At 35.0% G+C, this 24,454-nt stretch overlaps 1 protein-coding gene across 1 annotated transcript; it reads right to left on the bottom strand.

The window, feature by feature from the left end:
* Nucleotides 1-479: 479 nt before the first annotated feature.
* Nucleotides 480-23,105, bottom strand: LOC128242269 (putative ankyrin repeat protein RF_0381). Its single transcript, XM_052959363.1, has 12 exons — nucleotides 23,051-23,105; nucleotides 18,837-19,106; nucleotides 18,405-18,523; nucleotides 17,540-17,753; nucleotides 15,530-15,676; nucleotides 13,375-13,488; nucleotides 12,939-13,076; nucleotides 11,752-11,877; nucleotides 10,842-10,918; nucleotides 9,062-9,188; nucleotides 5,775-5,995; nucleotides 480-3,139 (listed from the first exon to the last, which is right to left on the bottom strand). Exons 1-12 carry the CDS (start codon nucleotides 23,091-23,093, stop codon nucleotides 2,543-2,545), a joined length of 2,193 nt encoding a protein of 730 aa, XP_052815323.1. The 5' UTR covers nucleotides 23,094-23,105; the 3' UTR covers nucleotides 480-2,542.
* Between the last annotated feature and the right edge of the window lie 1,349 nt (nucleotides 23,106-24,454).

Genomic DNA, 24,454 nt, shown 5'->3' with positions numbered 1-24,454 from the left:
CGCGTTAAATCGCGTCAACTTAAGCACGTGACAGATCCCGGCTGACTAGACTGAGTCGACGTCGGTTTCACCAGCTGACGTGTTCTGTTTGAACCACTTCATACGGTGAATTTCATAGCATTTTACTAAGATTAAAATCTGAAAAAGATGTGTGTAATACTTGTTTAAATTATATGAATACGTATAAAGTTGTCTTATTTGCACCCTTACAGTTTGATGCTCTGGTCTGTTGGCGGGAAACAAAAGCGACCTTATTTTTATTTTCACCATTACAATAGGGGTCAAGTACCATGACCAATATGCATATCAAGTTTGATGAAATTTTCCAGTAAAGATCACAATGACCCAAGTTTCAAAATCAAACAAAAATATATTGGAACGAATAAATGTTTGAAGAACATCAGAATTTTATATTATTATCCCAATAAGTGCCCATCCACTTCACTAAAACATCTCAAACAAAATCATTGTTTTTTGTATTTGTTTTTATTTCTAATTTAGACATAAACGTTCTATGTTTGACTTTCTAACAAGTTTAATAATCAATAATTTTAATACAACTGTTCATATTCAGGATATTTTGCATTACAGCATAACGAAATCAATTTTTGCAGAAAACAATCTTAATGTAACAAAATATACAACTCAAAACGGCCTAGGATCATCAAAGTCTACTACTTTGATCTTTTATAGACCATCAATATGAGAAACTGATATACTGGTATGATGTATTTATCAGTTTGTAAAGAAATGTCATAATTTTATATAACAACCCAGAATTCTACCAAATTAATAATGTCATATGTTAACCATTGACTAATGACAAGGGTCATAAGTTCAGTATGACAGGTGAAAATTGTGTTTTTATTTATTTAAGGCTTCTTTTACAATATCTTTTTTATGATAATATTACTTCTTTAAGACAGAAAATCTGAACATTTTTTTTGGCATTATTTCAGACGTCAGTCAAACTAATATAAATATTTATAATGTTTGAAAAACAAATCAATGTTGTCTTGTATTAAATAGCTTCTTGTTTAAAACAGCATCTTAAATTTCCATTCACAAATGCATCCTTTGTAATCAAAATAATTTCAAGTGATCCTTGGCGAATTTTGTTTATAATATGTTACAATATACAAACTATGTTACATATACTCGTATATTGTAAACATGTGAGTCCTCTACATATGAAATATATTGCACAGATTTTTTTGTAATTCATTCAAAAATATAATACTGCATGGCAATGTAAACCATATGACATAATTGCTGTATAATAAAACAAAAGCACATAAAAGGGATGCGACGCTCATCCTTTTTTGGTATTCTAAAAGGAGTGTTTCTCTAGAAATATTTATACAAGAGTTATGGACCGTGTAACGGATGTTCACACTGTCTCCTGGAACATGTGTACCAAGTTTCCACTGAATCTCTTGGAATAGTTTTTAAGTTCTGGCTATGGTTAAATTTTGCGCGCTGCTTTCATAACGCATACATACTATATCCCCCAGGCAGGGGGAAAGACTAGCTCAAGGTTGACCGTAGAGAGCATCCATAATACTATGAGTGTGAAATTCCATAAAGGACCATGATGACTAAGTCTTAAAATGATTGAAATAAGAGTGTGTTTCTGCATTTATTCCTAAATCATAAATGTAGATATTGCGCTAAATTTAGCTGAGTAAAAATCCCCTGGTGTAATATCAAAATCCCCTGAAATTCAGACCAAAATCCCCTGGGAAGCCTATCAGAAATATGGCAATGTAAGTAACGTGAAAATGACACCAAGAATATCACATTACCTCTTCTTTTTTTTTTTAATCAAAACAGATAATCTAACAAAACTGATAACATCTTATACGCACCATCTAGTGAGATCTAAAGATATAAAAAGTGTACAGAATATTAGATATGTACATGTATATTTTTTAATATGTATATTTTGATTGCTATAGCAGAAGTGTTTTTAACACATTATTTGTTTAAGAATTGTAAAGTCCATTATTTTACTATCTTCCACAATAAGTGCATTTTACAGTGAGTGTCTTAGTACAGAGTTCATGTATGATTCACAAGTTGTCTTTTTTACAATATGTCTTTATCCATGATCAAAGAATATGATCAAAGAGTTTGATAATACATGTAACAGCCCTTTGAAAAACAGACAAACTAAAAAACCTGATAATGACTAGATCTTAAACCTGCACTCTCACAGATTGACTGTTTTGACTCCTTTTTTATATTTTTGTTTTGGAATGAGCCATTTTTTTGCGTAGATGCGTGTAAACAGGTCATGTAAGACCGCAGTTTTTCATATTGACATTTGAAAATTTATTGTTTATTACCAGGGTACTTAAAACGTTACTGAGGCTTTAAGTAAAATGAAATTTCCAGCAGTTTTCCAAACAAATAAGATCTGTTCTATTGTGAATTATCTTACATGACTGAATGTTCAGCATTTATGCCGAAAATAAGCAGATTCAAAGTGAATTTTTTTTAAAGGTCAAAACTGTCTATCTGTGAGAGGGCAGCTTAAATTTTACTGAAAGTATTGTGAAGCCCGCAACAGGGTTCCAGTGGTGTTGTGTATTTCTCTTTGAGGATGCTCTTCTTCATATTCCTTCATTTTCTCAAACAGATCCCCAAAGCTCTCATCCATCATGATATAACTTTTCAATGTCTTTGCCAAAGGCAATTTTTCCACCTTCTCTTTTGGCAAAGGGCCAAGTCTCTTCCTAATCACTGCTCTACAATGACCCTGGAGGCTTCTTGGCACTTCTATTGCTGTACGAAAAACGCCCCGGATTTCTGCTCTGATTTCAGGACTATAATGCGTATTCAATTCTGGCGTAGTAAAAAAAACATGCTCCAATTCCTTGATATACCCAACTGGCACTTTCCAATAGCAGTCAATGAGCAGTTTAATCATTTCCACACTCCTATGAGTCAAGGCCACAAATATTGGTTCAAGGTCAAAATGGGGATGACTGTCTTCATGAAGCAGACAACACTTATACAACCGTTTGACCCGAGCATGAGCATCGAGATCACAGTTGTAACTAAGTAACAGTTTGACAACAAAGGGCCAGTTCTCTTTAAGAGCTTGCTGAACTGGGGACTGACCATCCATATTGACCTGAAAATATAAAAAAGGAAGTTCATGATATGAATAATGAAAAGGCAAGGCCTGAGTGCAAGTATAAATAAGCTTGTGTATGTATGTATTTCTTTAGACCTTGTGGTCAAGGATAACCCGTGAAAGTGCAAGTACTTATTTCCAATGGGGTCCTTTGTTTTTGCTGAGGGGACAGCACACTGAAGAGACAGTGGTGGGATACAAGGAAGTCCGGGTGCGATACTTTAGCTCTTTTTCGAAGAGACCCCATTGGTTCTTTTACGTGCTCGGTGTAAAGCACCGATACACGGGGTACAACATTCTTGGGTTAAACCAGTACTGAGTACACCAGTTTTCCAAGCACTACCCTTTAAATGCCGAACGCCAGGCAAGTGAGCTACTTGTACCAACTTTTAACGTCTTTTAACGCGGCCAGGGATTGAACCCACGAACTCCCGCTTTGTAAGCGGACGCTTAACCACCAAGCCACGGAGCTTACACACGAGAATACCAATAAGTGGGGGACCCATGATCTAATGGTAGGACATTTGACCATTTACCAAGCGGTTGCAGGTCTGATCACCGGTCACCATTACTTAAATTACATTGCTTACTAAGGGATATTCAACAAGGTCATAACCAGGCCCCAATTTCTGGAAACTTCTTCAGTCCCTTATAACAGAAATTAAGCTAAGCTCATTTTCTTTTGTTTTTCAATAATTTGGGTAATATGTACTTTGTTTTTAGTGTTTTTATACTTTAGATTGGAATTATCTTTATGATAATCAAATTAACCATTTTCCTTTTATCAAAATTCAATTTAGGAATGTATTTTGGCTTATTGAAATAAGGTACCTTAAAGCCTGTTAAGCTTAAGAAGTTTCCAGAAATTGGGGCCAGGATTACAGAGATTCGTTCTTGTCTGAGGACTGTGCCACATACCAGTCGCCTTGTGAAATAAACTGACATCCCCAATACAAATAATGTTCTACAATTATAACAATCATTCTAATTGTGATTTTTGTAACTATAATTCCTTTTCTTACACAAACCTGCAAAACAGGCAAAGAAAAAACTTCCCATTTATTTTAAGTACATAAGGTAGCATGTACATTGCCAGCAGGAATTAATTTAATTCTAAATGAAAATTAAAAAGATAATCAAACTTAATTCTTTTCAAAAACAATTGTCATATGATTAAACATTATAAATATTGACCAAGTGATCAAGGACTGTATTTATTTATATATGTATTTTTATTAGGGATGCAAACGAATGGCAAAATTGATATTCGAATATTCGGTAATTCTTTCGAACGAATATTCGAATATTTGATAACCTAAATACATCTTTTAAAAGTTGTAGAAAACTATTATAATTTTTGCTAGAGTAATAGCGTGGCATTTTAGCCCTTTTTTCGTAACCACTACGCGAGGCGGACCCTGAATTTCACCAAATGAGCCTCTGAAATTCCTCATTTTAGAAAGACAAAAAGTAATACATTATGAATAAAGAAAAAACAAAAAAAATATTTTAATTTATATCCCTCTGCCTTCATATATGTAAACAGCTCGAGCTGGATTCTGGTCAAATGGCGTTATGCGCCAATCGAAGGTCTTTCCGTAGTACGAGCAGCCTCGTTCTGGGATTAACCTCTACTAAATAAAACTATGGAAAATCCAAACCAACTCGAGAACTAGGTTATTCCTTAATTGGCATAGACATTCAAACTTACCGAAAATAATTGACTTTTGTGTGTCACTTGTTTTATTAAGCAAGTTATTATAAAATTACGGGGTCTTTTATTGGTACCCAACGATATGTCCCTAAATGACATATGACGCATGTTTAGTGTATCACATTCACACCTCTGGCAGTATTGGCCAATTGTTGTAAAAACAAGACAAACAAACTTTAAACACAACAACAGAGTTGTAGGAAAAAGGTTTACAATTATGTTTATTCGACAACAAAACATCGAATATTTGAATACCAATTTTGACATTCGAATACCAAACGTTTAATCGAATATTCGAATAATCTAATATTCGTTTGCATCCCTAATTTTTATATTATTTATCTTCAAAAACAATGCAAAATTTTTATATACCACAAACATGAGTTCTATGTGGAATTTTGTAACAAGGCGGCTATTAAACACTATGTTGAACCTTCTTATATGGGCGCTGTTGAGAGAAAGCAAACTCTTGTATGCTTTTTATTTAGTAAAAAAAGAATTATAAGTTATAACTTAACTATTATTGAGGCCAGAGTTATGGCCCTTGCTTGTGGACTATCAGGGGCAGCATGTGTAATAACTTTTTGAGTAATAGTAAAGTTTTATGCACATCCATGGATCTGTCGACAACAACACCAAGGCTAGGACATTACCTTGACGTGTGAGGGAAAAAATGGTTATGAGTGTTCTTTCTGACGAATTTGGTGCCGATTATTTTTTTGCTGATATTTTTTCCAATCAGAAAATCCGTCAACACCTTTCAATAAATGATAAAAATTATACACTAATTTTATCAGAAACACAAAAGATAATACACTGTTGCTATTGTCTACTGACATTTTCCAGTTAAAATAATCAAATTTTATTCTATTTTGACACCTTGTTTTAAAAGCCCTAAATACGACCCAAACCACTGACCATGTTGAAGTCGCAGCCCATTTGTATAAGCAGATCCACCAGGTGAAAGTGATTGTTCGACACGGCTGCAAACAGAGGCTGGGGGATGTTACGAACAGTAAGCATGCTTCTTTGAAATGTTGGCGCAGCTAGAATCTTCTTTGCGATCACGTCTGCATTCTTCTCACACGCTGTGTAAAGTGGGGTATGACGTTTGGCATTCAAGGTGTTTACATCACAACCTGAAACGGTATTAAATGGTTGAGTTATCAAAAAGATTTGATTTAAAATTGTGCTTTACACAATAATTTCTCTGTAATGACAGAGTTCAAAGAGCCAGACTAGCAAAAATCCCAAGGAGTTTTCATGGAGCATTCAAGGACCCTCATTCAACACCTGAAGGCTTTCACAACACATAAAAAATTTTATATCCGAAAACAAGAGCTGTCACAGTATGTGACGAATGCCCCCGATTGTGACATTGACCTATGAACAAGGTCAGTACATGAAAAGTTGATCTTGCCTTTACATGTCAAATACATATGGCAAGTTATTTTAAATTGCCTCTAAACATAAAAAATACCACCCATACTTGACAACCGACACTGTTATGTCCTTATATATGCAGCATTCCATTGTGAATAAACACCTAAGTGTGACCTTGACCTTAGAGGTAGGGACACGGTTCTTGCACGCGACACGTCGTCTTGGTATGCCGAACACATGTGGCAAGTTATTTTAAAATCTGTCCATACAAGGGAAAGTTACAGCCCGGACACGACAACCTATACTCTATGTCCTTATATGCAGCATTCCATTGTGAATAAACACCTAAGTGTGACCTTGACCTTAGAGGTAGGGACACGGTTCTTGCACGCGACACGTCGTCTTGGTATGCCGAACACATGTGGCAAGTTATTTTAAAATCTGTCCATACAAGGGAAAGTTACAGCCCGGACATGACAACCTATACTCTATGTCCTTATATGCAGCATTCCATTGTGAATAAACACCTAAGTGTGACCTTGACCTTAGAGGTAGGGACACGGTTCTTGCACGCGACACGTCATCTTGGTATGCTGAACACATGTGGCAAGTTATTTTAAAATCTGTCCATACAAGGGAAAGTTACAGCCCGGACACGACAACCTATACTCTATGTTCTTATATGCAGCATTCCATTGTGAATAAACACCTAAGTGTGACCTTGACCTTAGAGGTAGTGACACGGTTCTTGCACGCGACACGTCGTCTTGGTATGCCGAACACATGTGGCAAGTTATTTTATATCTGTCCATACAAGGGAAAGTTACAGCCCGCACACGACAACCTATACTCTATGTCCTTATATGCAGCACTCCATTGTGAATAAACACTAAGTGTGACCTTGACCTTTGAGGTAGTGACACGAGTCTTGCACGCCACACGTTGTCTTGGTATGTGGAACACATGTGGCACGTTATTTTAAAATCTGTCCATACAAGGGAAAGTTACAGAGCCGGACGGACGGACGGACGGACGGTGCGATTTTAATATGCCCACCTTCGGGGGCATAAAAACAGATACCTGTACACAGTGCGTGTTTACCACGTAATAAATTGCGTCATAAATGCTACGTCTGAAGGCAATATTTTGCTTCGAAAGTAGACTTTAACTAAAGATAATTTCACTATTTCTTCACCATTTTAAATGAAACATAGCGCAGTCTACACCGCTGACAAAGCCCGGCTTTCGGTATTTTTCCAGAGTTTGATTAACAGTTTAGTTTTCTTAAAACACTTCGAGAAACCATTTCACAATACGGCCGTCTGACGGAGCAGTGTCAAAACATTATTTTGGAAACAGGTTTGTCAAAGTGTTTGAAACTAATCACCTATAATCAAACTTCGGTAACAAAACGAAGGCGGGACTCTTTAAGCGGCATATACTGCCCTTTGTCTCATTAACAAGAGCTGTCACAGAGACAGCGCGCTGGACTCTTCCGCCGCTTTTCAATGTAAGGATTGAAAAGTTTTGGCGAAACATGCATGGATCACTGTTAGATAAGATTTCAATGCAGTGGTTCCATGCAAAATTTTAACGAGAAATTCTAAGTCTAATAATAAAGGCCATTATTTGCAAAATTCAGTTATCAAACTTGGTTATTCAATTAAGTTGGCTGGTTGACCATTGTATAAAGTCTCAATACAATACATCAAATAGTTGCTGAGATATTATCCTATGTGTGCTAACATGCAAGACCTTAACCAGAATTTCTAAGTCGCATAATAAAGGGGCAAAAATTATATATTATAAAAGATAGAGTTATCTTACTTGATTAAATAAGATGGGAGCCTGTGTGTAAAGTTTCAATGCAATACATGATGTATTCGCTGAGGTATTGACTTAAAAGTGGTTACATGCAAAACCTTAACCAGAATTTCTATGTCGAATAAAAAAGGGGCCATTATTTTAATTTAATGCAAACTGGAGTTATCTTACTTGGTTATTTAAGTAGGTTGGATGGTTGAGTACCATTGTATAAAGTCTCAATGCAATCCATCAAGTAATTGCTGAGATATTAACCTATGTGTGCTTACATGCAAAACCTTAATCAGAATTTCTAAGTCAAATAATAAAGGCCCATAATTTGCATTGTATTCAAATAAGTGTTATCTGGGAATACGAAATGTTTCAATGCTATACATGATATATTTGGTGAGATATTGACTTAAATGTGATAACATGCAAAACCTTAACCAGAATTTCTAAGTCGGATAATAAAGGGCAATTATTTTGCATTAAATGCAAACTAGAGTTATCTAACTTGGTTAATTAATTAGGTTGGATGGTTGACTTAACATTGTATAAAGTCTCAATGCAATACCTTAAGTAGTTGCTGAGATATTAACCTATGTGTGCTTACACGCAAAACCTTAACCAGAATTTCTAAGTCGAATAATAAAGGGCAATTATTTGCATTAAATGCAAACTAGAGTTATCTAACTTGGTTAATTTAGTATGTAAGATAGTTGGGAATACATATCCAAAGTTTCAATGCAATAACTGATGTATTTACTGAGATAATGACTTAAAGGTGCTTACATGCAAAACCTTAACCAAGGTGTGACGCCCATGCCGACGCCAGGGTGAGTAGTATAGCTCTCCTTATTCTTCGAATAGTCGAGCTAAAAATGGTGTAGTAAAACAAAAGTTATCATTGTTTTTAGTCTTCAATTTTGAGCAAAATGTTGCCTTCCGACGTAGCATGTATGACGTAATTTATCACATGGTATACACACACCGGTTCACTAAAAGCCAGATTGTACCTGATTCAATGAGCAATAGGGCGGCATCCTGTCTGTAATGTACAATGGCATTGTGTAAAGCTGTGTTGGAACTGGCTTTGTCCTTGATGTCCAAATTACTGCCTGCTTCGACCAGTGCTTCAACAATCTGGAATACAATCAGAAACAACATAAAGACAAATGTACTGCAAGCAGATGTTCATGCATGTCCATTTTTGTCAGTTGGTTGAAGTATTAAACTGAAACATACTTCAGTTTACACAATTGTAAAACAAGTTATTACAATATTATATAAATAATTCTTGTTTGCACAATGTTACACAGGTTTGTGGTCTTGAGCAGTGTTGTGGGAATAACCGGCTAAGTGACGATAAAATCTCACTGATGGACACCATGGCTGAAAATTGAACCTGGGTTACCATTGTGAGAATGTGTGCTCTAGGAACCTGACAATTTGGTCAAAGTGATTGCACAATTACCCAATATAATCAAATAATTATTGATTCGGTCCACGTATTGGTGAAAAATTGATTATAAATATTAATAACAAATTTGGATCAAACTTGAAAGCTTAAAATACATGCGTATAATATAATTTGTTCTTTTGTTACATCACATATCCAAATTGGTACTGCAGTTTATGTGAACAATACAAAAATTGTTTATTTATTTTTTTATTTGGTATGTACGGACAATTTTTAAGTGTTCATTTATGACATTTATGTTGTTAAAATAAACATCACTGTTATTTTCATATAAATATTTAGTACCATCGTTTACTTAGGATTGTTTTTTATCCATTCATCAATTAAAGTTGTCGATCTCAATCAAATTACAGATAATGGAATTTATCTGATTATTCAAAACTAATTAGTCAAAAGGCATAATGTCAGCAATAAATTCATGAGAATGTCTGAACAAGCCTCTGGTATGTATATTGTTAATAAAAACAAAAGTATCAAGTTTGTAAGGGCTATTCCAATAAAACAAATAACCCCCCGGGGGAAGGCAATTATTTTGATAGTTTATAGGTGGGGGTCTTTTTTTTCGCTTATTTTGACCACAAAAGGGTAAATGTGTCAGGGGGGTGGCATAACTTAAAAGTGCCTTCAACCCAGGGGTTATATGTTTAAATGGAAAAGCCCTTAAGTGTAATATCAGATTTATGGCTGCTGATGATGATAGAGAATAATTGTTTGTTTCAGTTCAAGATATGAATATATTTTACTGAGTGAGCCCCAAAAGTGATATTTCAGGACTAGCCTTGCCCTGAGTGAGCTATTTACACAGTAATATATGTTGCAATCTTCAACAAACTAAAACTAAACACTAAAACAAACTACTTTTTATTTTTATTTCATGCTTATAAATTAATAACAATGAAATTTAATTCATATTTAATATGAAAAATGCACAAAATTTCAACCAAATGACGTCATACCTGAAACAAAATTAAATGAAGTAATTGCATTTTCTTCCCGACATTGTATAATGCGTAGATGTTACCATTTTAACAATGAAACAATAAAATATGAGAAAGCAGTGTATTTATATTTTACGATAAACTCACAATTTCAAATGGTGAGTTTATCCAGATATATTTCACCGTTATATCTCACTAAACCACCGGAAAACAGTTAATGAAACAGTTACATTTTTGGCAATACTCTGCAGCCTCTTACACAACCACCATGACTATTAAAAAACCCCATAAAAGTCCTTAAAAACTAGGCAAGCTAACAAAATCAATGAAATCTTCAATTTCTGAAGAAAGCATAATAATTATTATGATACTATGTACCTCAAACTGTGCGGAGTGGGTGATGGCCGTCAAAAGGGGGTGTTCACCTGAGTTGTTCCTTTCATTCAGTGAGCAGCCTGGTAAATAAAAGAATTGTTTATATAAAACTCCAAGGATGTTCAAACTCATATTGCTCTCCCTTAGTAAATAAACGCATTTCATTTGAGCATTTTACAACAGTTTTCGAAGCAACCGTTTTGCCCAAATCGATGATTTTTACAAAATCGAAAATAACCTCTGAACAGTTATCACTTCAATTGCTACGCAGTGATTTTCCTTTACAAGCATTGTATTATGCAAATGGAAGGAAGTGTAGTCAGGCGTTTATAATTTATTAAAGCTGCACTCTCACAGAATGAACGTTTTGACAACTTTTTTTTTTGTCTTTGAACAAGTCAATATAAGACTGCTGACAAAAAATTCAGTTAAAAAATTGATGTTTTATGCACTTTTCTTAAATTGTTAGTAAAGGTTTAAGCCATAAAACATTAATTTTCGAACGGAAATATGAACATCTGCGATCTGATCTTTTGTCAGCAATCTTTTATCATTGGTCTGCAGATATTTACCTAAAAATTTGCTCTTTCCGAGACAAAAAATAAAACAGTTTTAAAAATGGTATATCTGTGAAAGTGCAGCTTTAAGCTCTGCTTTTAGGATCAAACAGTGAAGATAAAATACATGCATGTTTGCACTAAAATGTGCCAGTAGAATTGTAACAATTGTCATTAAACTTTATATAACATAACCAAGGTGTACACTACACTTGAGACTATTACATATAGGAGTACAATACACTAAAGTTAAAAGTTATCTCTAGCTCTGATAAAGGTTTGTTTTACAAGAATTTGTTCATTTGTGGCTTCATATTTTAAACAAGATGAACAAATAGCCATTAGAATATACTTACCAGCCTCTATGAGCCTGTTAACAATCTCTGGGACATTTCCATGTATGGCGCCATGTAAAACAGTATCCCCTGTGTTGGTTTTGACATTAATGTCAGAGCCATGGTCTAGCAAGTAGTTGGTAACTTCTGAAAATTGAAATTGAAACGTTTTTTGAACTCACTGAAGATATAAGGTCATTAGACTAAAAGATTATTGCCAGACATTTTTCAGACTTAAAGTGCCACAACTTTTGGTAGTCAAAGTGAAATGTCACTGAAATCGCATGTGCACCATTTCCCTTGCTTACCAATATTGCCAGGAAGTTTTATGTATTAAGTGCAATACTTTTGGAGTTACAGTAATACACATGACACCATAAATTTTTCAAACCGCTCATTTAAATCAAAGGGCTATAACTGTTGTCAATGTGAAATGTTACAATAATTGCTTATGCAACCTTTCCAATGCCAACAAACATTGCTATGAGATTTCATGTATGTAAGTGCAATAATTTTGGAGCTATATGCATCAATATTTTTTTGACTCAAAAATCATCCCCAGATATTTGTATATGAGGGTATAATTACATCTAATACCAAACCTTGTTCCTCATGCTTGCAGACTGGTTCAAAGGCATCATCCCATCCTGATCAAGCACATTTATGACAAAACCAGCTTCAATGGACAATCATAAATATAACCAGTAAACCTGCAAGCCAAACTATTTGTTATGCAATTTGTGTTAACGCATTCCTTGCAGATAGGTAACACATACCTTTGTTTCCCCCACTTGCAGACTGGTATCACATACCTTGTTTCCCCCACTTGCAGATTGGTATCACATACCTCTGTTCCTCCCACTTGCAGACTGGTAACACATACCTTTGTTACCCCCACTTGCAGACTGGTAACACATACCTTTGTTCCTCCCACTTGCAGACTGGTAACACATACCTTTGTTCCTCCCACTTGCAGACTGGTAACACATACCTTTGTTTTCCCCACTTGCAGACTGGTTACACATACCTTTGTTCCCCCCACTTGCAGACTGGTAACACATACCTTTGTTACCCCCACTTGCAGACTGGTAACACATACCTTTGTTCCCCCCACTTGCAGACTGGTAACACATACCTTTGTTCCTCCCACTTGCAGACTGGTAACACATACCCTTGTTCACCTTACTTGCAGACTGGTAACACAATACCTTTGTTCCCCCCACTTGCAGACTGGTACAGCGGTCTCATGCCATCTTGGTCTGGCACATTTACATCACAACCAGCTTCAACCAGTCTACGTACAAGCATCAGTGATTGGTCTTCTGCCTCACTGAAGAACTGGGATGCTGGAAAATTAGTACAAAATTATTTTATAGATATAAACAAGAATGGGGTTGCTGTGCAATTTCCAGATTAAGATATCCCATGTCCAATAATTTCTGGTACGAAATCATTTGGCTAAAATATGGCACGATTTTCCAATTTAGTATCAATTTATCATTTATTTTGATGAAATATAAGCATGAAATAAAAAGAAACTTTTCACTTGTGCTAGGGCCACTCATGAAATATATTTTGGTGCTCACTCAGTGATATATATTGCCATGTAACTCTGAAACAAACAATTATCCTACACATAATTACCTCTAGAGACTGCGGAGTGAATGGGGGCCTGTTTTAGACGATCCGTCTGGTTAACATCACACTTTGCGTCAATCAAGAGCAGGGCTATGTCTGTGAAACTGTTGTAGATTGATTCTGAAAAAAATAGTTTTTGAAACCAATTTCAAGGGGTCAATGATCTAAAGTAATAATCATTTATATTTCTCTCTCAAACCAAACCAAAACCATACCGTTGTCCCCTTAGCGCAGTGGTTAGCACACACGCTTCTCACCAAGGCGACCTGGGTTCGATTCCCGGCCAGGGCGCATGTGAGTTTGGTTAGTGGTCACCAAGCCGGACAAGTGGGTTTTCTCCAGGGACTCTGGTTTCCCCAACAACACACGACCACACTCTCACGCAACATTGTGCCAACGAGAGTGATTATTATCACTTATAATAGCTTGTTTCACAATCGCTGTAAAATTAAATAAAGTTTAAACTAAACCCAAACCATCGAGCTGTGAACTACCCTACGTTGATGTCCACACCATTTACAACAAACATGTGCCCCACATTATAAAATAAAGATATTGTTGAAATAGGTGCAACTGTATTTTATTCTAAGACTTGCAAAGAACAGTGTGTGTATACCACATAGATAAATTACTACACAAGCAACGGAAGGCAATATTTTGCTTTGAATGAAGACTTAAAACAAAGATAACTTATTTAACAAAAATAACTTATTTTTATTCACCATTTTAAATGAAACAAAGGTCAGTCTATGCCGCTTAAAGAGCCCGGCTTCGTTGTATTACCGGAGTTTGATAAGTTGATTAAATTTCTCAAACACTTCAACAAACCTGTTTCCAAAATAATGTTTTGACAGTGCTCCACCAGGTGGCGGTTTTGTGAAAAGGGTTGTCAAAGTGTTTTATTAAACTTAACTCTTAATCAAACACTGGTTAAAAGACTGAAGGCGGTGCTCTTTAAGCAACGTAGACTGCGCTATGTTTCATTTAAAATAGTGAAGAACTAGCAAAGTTATCTTTGTTTAAAGTCCTCATTCAAAGCAAAATATTGCCTTCAGGCGGAGCATTCATGATGCAATTTAGCACGTGGTTTACACACACTGCAAGCAAGTCAAAGGCAATTTAAAGTTAACATCACTTACAACCTGCATGTGTACAAAATCAAAATATTGAACAACAAATGAACAAAGTGATCACTTAGCAAGGCAGTGCTCCAGCCACGATATAAAAAGGGCAGGGTGCTAGGTCAGAAAGGGCACTTTTGATGCGCATTAAATGAGCCTTAATGGGGGCACTTGCAATGGTCAAAGTTCAATTAAAATTGTGTTGTAATTACTCTAATGAAATACTAATAGTTTCTTATGACCACCTTGGTCATAGGTCCAAAAAAAAAAAAAAAATGTTTGTTTTCGCTAATTTGATTGACATTTTTCTCTTGACCCTACATTTTTTTGGCCGTACTGTGGATTTTTTTATTGTAATCTCCAAAAGAAGTTAATTTATAAGTGTATCTGTTAAAATTTGACCATTTTATATAAATAACATTTTACAAAAGCGATATCCCTGATATAAGTTGATTGAGGGAAAAAAGCAGCCCCCCCCCCCTCACCTCCCCCCCCCCCCCCTGTTTTTTTAAGATGTTAGTGGAACCATCTTTTTGGGGGCCTTAGCTGTTATCTTTACTTAAGCATCAAAATTATGTTATTCATTATTTTTTACTTATTCTGTGAAAACTGACATGAGCAATAAATATCAAATAAAGTTCATAAAAATTAAAGGCAGCTCTGTCAAGCAAAAAAAACAAAAGGGCACGGAATGAAAAGGCAGCAAGATGCCGGAAAAGGGCAGCAGTTGACGGTTAGGGTTAACAGCAGCACCATTCACATATAACAATTATTTTTTGTGTACCATATAAAGATGCCCCTTGATATGACAGCTTAGAACAGCCCAGTTCTTGACCAGTTCTCAGGTATTCATAAATATAACTCAGTACTGTACTCACCAAGTAAGGGTGAACTCCCCTTAGTCGTGGGAAGGTCAACATCAGCACCATTCACAATCAGTGTGTGTACAACATTGAGGTGCCCCTTCCCGACAGCGGAGAACAGCCCAGTTCTTGACCAGTTCTCAGGTATTCATAAATATAACTAAGTACTGTACTCACCAAGTAAGGGTGAACTCCCCTTAGTCGTGGGAAGGTCAACATCAGCACCATTCACAATCAGTGTGTGTACAACATTGAGGTGCCCCTTCCCGACAGCGGAGAACAGCGCAGTGCTCCCTTTATTGTCTCTGGCATTCACATTGGCACCTACAAGAAATAGTTCTAGTTATGTCGAGAGTAGTGGACTTGAACACAGTGATTTTACTACAGAGATTGCATCATCACTCTGTTCATCACATCTAATAAGTGATGAAATGATGAATTTAAGTATCTTCTTATAACCAAAACATTATCTTTTCTTTACAATCCATAAAATTTATATACAAGTATATAAATGTATTTTATTATATGTGAAGAGGCTTTAAAGGGGATAACTGTTTTAAACACCACACCCCAATTTTCTCCAAACATCCTAAGTGTAACAAGCTATAGTTCTTTTCCAATTTGTCTTAAGACAAATTACTTAAACTTAAACTTGATTTTACAATATAAAATATGATTCAACAGGATTATCATAAAAAAAAAAATCCTGTAAAAGACCCAGAATTCTTTAAAAGAAGAATATTACACATATTTTACCAAAACAAAAAACAGTAAACTTAGCTTGATCCTGTTATAACAATCTTAAACTTGTTCGAGAAATTTTGGCCAGTAAATATTTGTACAATCAGAGAACCGAACCAAAATGATACATTCTAACAAAAGCACTGCATGCAAATTTGGTTTTTATGATCTTTAAAAAGTTGATGTAGTCACAGAGTGCCAATGTTGCTGATATCTGGGCTGAAATAAGTGCGGAAGGTTTTTATAACAACAGGAGAGTAGGTTACACTTTTGGAGATATGGTTTGGACAAAAATTAAAAGATGAACAAAGGGCAAGAACTCTTAACATACCAAGGGCACAGTTATGGTCCCTGTGCACTGCAGTCCTCCTCAGGAGGATATATCTGTATATTAAGTTTGATGTCAATTCTTCAAACACTTTTGAAGTTATTGTGCTCCAGACAAAAAATAAGTATAAACAAGACTATCGTTGGAAACAATTTATGCCATGCAAATTTACGCCCACTTAATGCCAGCTCCACCATTTTTCACACCACTGTCGAAACTTCTGTGGTGCAGCTGTGCCTTTTGTTTTTTTGTACACATACGAGTATGACTTATGTTATATCTGATATCTATATTAAAGGACATATTCAAAAATCAGAGAATGTGGTACAGTATAGGAAAACTTTCACTACAGGTTGGCTATGATTTCCTTTCATTATTGTGCAAACTGTTGTGCCAGGAGCTTTCTTCCGATTCGGACAAGCACATATTTTGAGATTTGCCGGCATTTCAACTAAGGTGCATAGACACACCTTAAGAACATTCTGGCGCATGCAAATATAACTGTTATGTATGGTTTTTCTTTTGTACACATCAAAACTCTTCTTAAAAGGAAATATGCATATATTCATTAAAGTGAAACTGTGGAGTAGTCGTAGCGCTGCCAAGTATGGTTTACACCGACAGTTGATATGATTTAAAGCCTTTGAAATGAATGCAATAACTTATTAAGGTGTCATTTTTACTATGCATTGTCATACTTGCACATCAAAGCCAACGATACAAAGGCTATGACAATAACTTACGAGATGCATGAGATATATCTGTTTAAAAAGTTCAAAAGAATAGCTAAAAGACTTATATATGTAAAGGAAACACACAATAACACACTCAAGAATGCAAGTGATCTAGTGGTTTAGGTATCCGCCTATCACCCAAGAGATTGTAGGTTCGAACCCCACCAGGGTATTTTCTCATGGCCTCTCAAAAGAGGGCACAGTACTAGTTTCTGTCCAGGAAAGGGACTCAAGAGTGTTTCATATCAGCCTTCAGCTGTCTTTAAAAGCAAAAAAAAATCAGTATAGAACTATTAAACACATGCACATCATAACTATATCCCCATTGCCTTTTGGTGGGGGATTAAAAGAAACACAAGCTTGCTTAAATGTTTTTTCACAAACCTCCATTAACCAACAGCTCAGTGATATCCGAAAAGCCCAGATCAGCAGCCAGCATGAGAGGGGTGCGTCTCTTTGAGTCTTGCCAGTTAATGCTTGCCCCTCCCAGCACGAGAAGTTGTATACATTCCATCTGCTGCTCGTATATAGCCACGTGCAGGGGTGTCTCACCCTGCAGGTTACAATTGTCCAAGTCTGCCTTAGCTGAGACAAGTGACTGTGGAAAGAATAATTTATTTCATAATCAAACAGCTTCATTTAAAAGTTTAATAAGGTTTCTGATACATTCGTGATTTGAGACACCTACCCAACATGACACCACACAATTTTTGTAATATTTGAAGGTGGAGAAAAGTATGCAAAACATTCATGAGTGAAGCTTTTAAATGTTTTTGAGATAAATAAAGATCAAGTCAAGAAGTAGTATTTTCACTATTTTCATTGCCACATATTTTGTCTCCTAATGGCCCACTATCCATACACCAAGTTTCACTAAACTTATAACATACCTCTTGAGTTAATTTTTCCTTACGGACGTACTTGTATTAAAATGTATTTGTCTGGTTAGCATAGTTGTATGCTTGCTCGCCTTTCACCAAGACCACCTGGGTTTGATTCCCAGCCTTGTGCTCATGTGAGATTTGTGTAGTTACCAAACCAAACAAGTGGGTTTACTCTGGGTACTCCAATTTCCCCCACGCTACAAGACCACACTCTCCAGTAAAGTTGTGCCAACAAGAGTGATTGATATAATGTTGTAATGACTTGTGTGACACAGTCGTTGTAAGTTAAGTTTAAAAATTGGGAAACTATGATTACACACCATAAATTGTAAGAGAGAGCACTATTTTTCCAGTTCTTTTATTACCTGAAGTATGTCAGCATTACCCTTCATGGCACATGTATGGGCTGGTGAGGAACCATTGATACTTCTGTAGTCAATGTCTGCTTCATTCTGGATCAGCAGCTCGGCTATGTCTCTATAACCTGAAAACGAGCGAATGGCAAAATTTAAACTTATTAAACTATAATCCTTTGAATATGTACCCTGTTACAATACTATACAATTTAAAACATATTAAAGTTTTTTTTCACGTCACTCTTATAGATTATCTTTATTGTTTCAAAGAATCACAATCAAATTGGTGTTTTTGTCGAACATCTATCACAGGAAAATTATGATTTTCATTTTCTAAAAGTGTTTTTTTTTTCCCCTAAAAACAAGGCAGTATGGTAATTAATTCTTATAATTGCATATGTGAGTTCTAAAATAAAAATCTCAAAAATGTTCTTAAATCACCTTTCCAGCAAGCCATGTTAAGTAAGTTGTTCTGTTCAGCATCTGACATGTTCACATTTGCTCCACGTGTAATAAGCAGCTTGCAAATTTCCAAACATCCTTCCCTGACAGCCAGCTGAAGGGCTGTCTGACCCCGGTACTGGAAATCCACATCAAATTCTTCTTTAAGGATTTCTTGAACAGCATCTGCATCTCGCTTGTCTATCGACTCCTGAAGAACCCTTATCTGTCTTCTCTTCTGACGTTTTTCATATCCAGCTTTAGAATTCTCTGAGAGAAAAACATACATGTCAGGTCTTTTCCTATAGTAACCACAGGTCCGACTATCGAACCCATTTCCAAAGCAATAAACAATATTTTTACCAAACTCAAGAAAAAAATCCCATTCCAATGAAAAAAATAAAATATTTTTTATGAAAGTCTTTTTTATCTGTTCTGGTTCATTCAACATCCCAATGAATTATGTGATGTTAAGTTTTGGGGATAATTTAATTCAGAAAATGAGTTGAATAAAATCACATACAGAGATCAGTATGAACTATTCTTTGTCCTGAGTTTTTGCAAAAGATATTTACACCCCAAGGATTGATATTTCAGCCTTTTCAGGTCTTATGAAAGGGAAAAGAATCTAATATTAAATAAATTCCTTAATCGCAGAAGACTGAAAAGCTTGTTCTTTTAACTGTTAATTTCCCAAATTCAGCAACTTAGCAGCGCAAATTTTCCCAATATGTCTGGGGCCTTTTTCCCAAAATGGGCAGAAAAATCCCTGAAAATAGATGATGTCTCCAGAATCAGACCCCAAAAGATAAGGGTACATGGGTACAGACTTTAATGACTTTGTTATCACCTTTTTATGTTATTGATCTAGCTAGAGTCATGGGTAACTCGGGGCTCACATTAAGTTTTTGAAACTGGAACTCAGTATGAATTTCCTTAACACCAATATTGAAAGTTTTCCTCTGAGAAAAGGGAGTTTATGTCTTTCAATCTCTATTTTCAACAATAATCCAACTAGATACTTGAAATATTGAATAAAAGGTGACTCAAACTTGCAAACTTCACAAAATTGATTAAATGAAATCATTTTACTCTAAAACTTATTGAAAATGTAGCCATTTTAAAAGAAACATTGACACCGCAGGTTTTGATATTCTGAATTTCCAAGTCTCGACTTATAGTTTTCTCCAAAACTAAGTTTTTATACTTCTGAGGACCCATTTTGGAAATGATATAAAGCACATTTTAAGGGAGCAATATATCTAAACTTCTTTTTACAGAATCCCTGGTAACTGGGGTAACTGCCCTTTGAAAACCTGCATGCTTACAGTACAAAAGAAAATGGTGGATTTTGATACCTGTAAATATAGTTGAAACTTTTTAAGTCTTTGGGGTTGCTTTTAACCGTTATTAATTCCAATCATTGTTGAATATAAAGTTTTTGTTTAACCAGTGAAAAAATTCTAGCAGGTTAAAATCCAATCCAAGCCTTAAATGAAAAGTTAATCTAAATATATATCGTATCATAAGTGCCATCAATATCCAAAGCACACTCAATTTAAGTGATTTAAAGTCTGGGTTCTCAATTGGTATTTGAAAGTTGTCACCAATGACTTATGCATATTAGCAAAATTTGGAGCCAATTTGGAGCCAATGTTTCAACATGGCTCAAGCTAAAAGTCACCCAATTCTCAAAAGTGAACTTAAAAAAAAGCTACTTTTGGTTTTGCATCCAAAAAAGTATTAGGCCAAATAAAAAAATAGGTCTGTTTCAGGTTACTCGACCGACCCTATTTTTTTCCGCCGACCCTAACCTATTGTTCCCTGAAAAAAAATGTGATTTGGGTACGAAAAGCATTTGTTAAGAAATGTATGTACGTAAAGTTGACAATATTAGAGTTGGATTTCTGAATGTATTTACCGTACTTCACCTTAGAGTTCAGACACCTTAAAATAATTAATTTCTGGCTCTCCGAATTCATAGAAAATAACCATTTTTACATATTATCTACATGTACAAATGTATGGTAAATCTGCCTTTTTTCTTCATGTCTGCATTTTAACACTTATTAATTTATCTGTAGTTATGGTTATGGTTATTATGCCTATAAGTGTAACTCCTTCATCAAGTTAATTAAAATCCAATTCAACACCATTTTATACATGCATTGAAATGAATAAACACCTTTTATCAGCTTCAGATCAAACAGTCACATTGTGTGACGTCACATAACTCTCAGTTATACCCACGAGGATCTCATGGAGAGCATGGATATTGCTATGCAGGAGTAATGTTTCTGAGTGGTGTTTTCGATTGTAACTTAAGTATTGCATTTCTAATTCATCACATTAAATACTTACCTGTAGCATTGAATGTGTTGATTTTTATTGTTCTATTGATGTTACAATGAGTATTACTGTACGATTATTGCTTCATAAAGTCTATATTAAAAGTGTGGTACAAGTTTCAAAGTTTATTGGCGGCTCGTTTTACAAACATGTCATGTCTGTATTTTCTTAATCTCTTGATTGCCCTTGTTGTTTCTTTAATCCTCCATTAAATATATCACACATCCTTTTCAACAGGCAATAAATCATTTAGGATGGGTAGTAACTAACTAACTTATCACGGTGATGTATACTGTTAGGTAATCTAGCCAGGCATTGTAACGATAAAGATCAATAATTTTTGTCTGTGAGACTTAGTAACTGTAAAAGTTACAATCGATGTCCTTTGGGTGTCCGAAAATTAGGTACCTAAAATAAATTATTTTTGAAAATAATAATGGATTTCCGAATTTTTAGATTGTCCGAACTCTAAGGTGAATTACGGGTAGTTTGTGCTTGTGTGGCAGGTATATTTCAATTCTTGAACTATATTTTCTTGTCAGATACAAATGTGTCAGATACTGACTTTCGGATTGATATGTCAGACTTAAGTGTGCAATTTTGGCAATTAAACCTGCATGTTACTTGTTCTCCAAACCTGAACCCCCAGGTCCTCTTGACAGCATTGAGGTTTCCTTGGCTGATGGCTTATATGGTAAATTTGCTGTCCCACTCTTCATGTAATTATGTTACAGGGAGGTTAGCATTCTACAGAGGGTGATTGAAAGCAAAAGAGTGTATAAAGAAAAGTAAAACCGTTCCTGGAAAGTCTTAAATAATAGCAGAGTGGTGTACCATAACTTAGTGGAAATCCAACCATCAATGTCAAAGTATTTAACCAGACAAATATGTTTCCTTTTAAGTATGGAATATGTTTAAAAACTACTGATAAACCTGAAAATTGATGACTTTTATTTTTGTTACTTTCTGAGTCAACAGTTACTGAAATCAATATATCAAAAAAAAATAATAAAAAAATATTCCGACCTACCTACCCTATTTTTTTGGCAGCGTTACCTGAAACGCACCTATTTTTTATTTGGCCTTTTATCAATAACTTAATAAATCAATAACTCCATGAATTGAAATAAATGAGATTAATGCGATGATTCTCTAGTTTTCTAGGTCATTTATACCTCATGGATTTAAAGCGCCATAAGAAGTGTTTCGGTGTATGTGGGAAATTGGGATACTTTGAAAACATATGATCACAAGGTCATTGACGTCATTGGACTGCGCTGATCAGGTTCAACCATATATTGTTAATGGAATGGAATTCAGCGTAAATATTATGTATTGTTTTGAAAACTGCAGGAATCATATCAGATATATTATATGTTTTGAATTTGAAGTTTATATACTCTAAGTGCCAATGTTTTGTGCAAAATACTTTTGCTGTTACAACACATGTACATCGTTAATTAATATAATATAAACACATTCCCTTTTTTTCATTTTTCTATTTAAATGTTCTGGATTAGAAGAATCCCGTTTTGAAATCTTCTCACATTTGTTTAAACAATATTTAAATGGATCAAATTATCAATATATATTATTTTTAGCTCAATCGAATCATTCTGTTGATTTACAGCATTTGAGCGAAGTGACTAAGATTGATAATAATTTAAAAAACATCAACATTAAACTGATCAGAAAAAAACGCCATTTTTGAAAACAGCAACAAAAAATTTCAAGATTCCATAATTTTTCAACCTAAACCTGACTTGACAGTTGCAAGAACAGGCAATTAATTAAATGTTTCGACAAACGAAAGCTCAATATTTAAGTTTTTTTTTCACTTGATTTGCGCTTAATTAAAACATTACCCCTAGAATTCCTCCGAACATTGTTTTGGCCATTATTTTCCATGTTTGGTCGAAAATCTTCTTTTTGAAGAGCAAATTAAAAACTATTTTAGACAAAACGGTATCCCATAAAACGGCGTGTGTTTTCCACCAAACTCCGGTTATTTCTCTTAGTGTCCGTAATGTACCATATCATATAATAAGGCGTACAAATTATAATTTTGTTTTCACTCATCCGACCAACGCTATTTTTTCCACCCAAACCTACACTTCCTTTTGCCGACGTGTGTATTTTTTTCGTAATTTCCTGAAAAAATGTGCATTTTTGAGTGAACGTTTTAAAATTTGACCATTTTATATTTAAAACTTTCTACTAAAGTGACATACCCGGATTTAGGTCGGTTTGGTTCAGAATCCGTTTCTCAAACAAAAAAAACCCAAAAAATAGAAAAAAATTTTTTTGCCTACCTTCTCTATTTCTTTTTTGAGATGTTAGTGGAAACAAAGAACTTTTGGCAGTAAATGGGATGGATTTTGCTGTTTATATTTTTCTTTAATGAGAAAGGTAACAAGTAGGCGGTCACAAGTGACGATGAAATATGCCCCAAGGCACTGAATGTTTAGCATGCAAGATTACATAGCAATTATTAGCGCGCGGTATACAGTCAAACCTGTTTTAAGTGGCCACCTTTGGGAAAAGGTAAAAGTGGCCGCTTACTACAGGTGGCCACTTAGTCCAGGTTGGACTTTTCTGACACTTTGGCTTTGTTTAAGCAGAGGTTATGTATCTTAACCACCACCTCAACCCACAGTGAATCAGTATCATCAGTACCATTAAAGAAGGTTGAATACAAATGTAGAAAAATAAACAAATTTATTGCAAAAATTACAAATAGAATGCAATAGATAAAAGCTAATACATAGCATAAACAAAAAACACCAAAAACTTGCCCACACAACTACATGAACATATTTAAGTGTATCTCTATATTTAAACTGAAACCTATCTAGGAAGAGTAACTCAACCTATTTGAAGAGTTTAACAAGTCATTTTCAGGACAAAACAATCATATAAATCAACTTAAAATCAATGAAAATTAATAAAATGATGACCAGCAGACATTAGAATTGAACTGCACATAACTCAAACACACAAGGTGTAGCGCGCGGTTAATTCATTATTAAATCTGAAATCTAACTAGGAAAAAAACTCGACGTATTTTCAGAGATTAACAAGTCATTTCCAGACAAATATCATTCGAATCAACATAAAATCCATAAACATTTATTCAAAGGTGATCAACATGCATGATTAATTAGGGACGGAACCAGGCATTGACGTAAGAGGGGGCGTGACTTAGGGGCACAACCTTTTGACATTCGCTCCTCCCTTAGAAACGAAATTCAGATGGTTTAAAATGTTTG

The sequence above is a fragment of the Mya arenaria genome, chromosome 2 (genome assembly GCF_026914265.1).
Source record: "Mya arenaria isolate MELC-2E11 chromosome 2, ASM2691426v1".
Classification (NCBI taxonomy): domain Eukaryota; kingdom Metazoa; phylum Mollusca; class Bivalvia; order Myida; family Myidae; genus Mya; species Mya arenaria.
The sequence above is the reverse complement of the archived record's forward strand: the minus strand, read 5'-3'. Positions and strand labels throughout refer to the sequence as shown.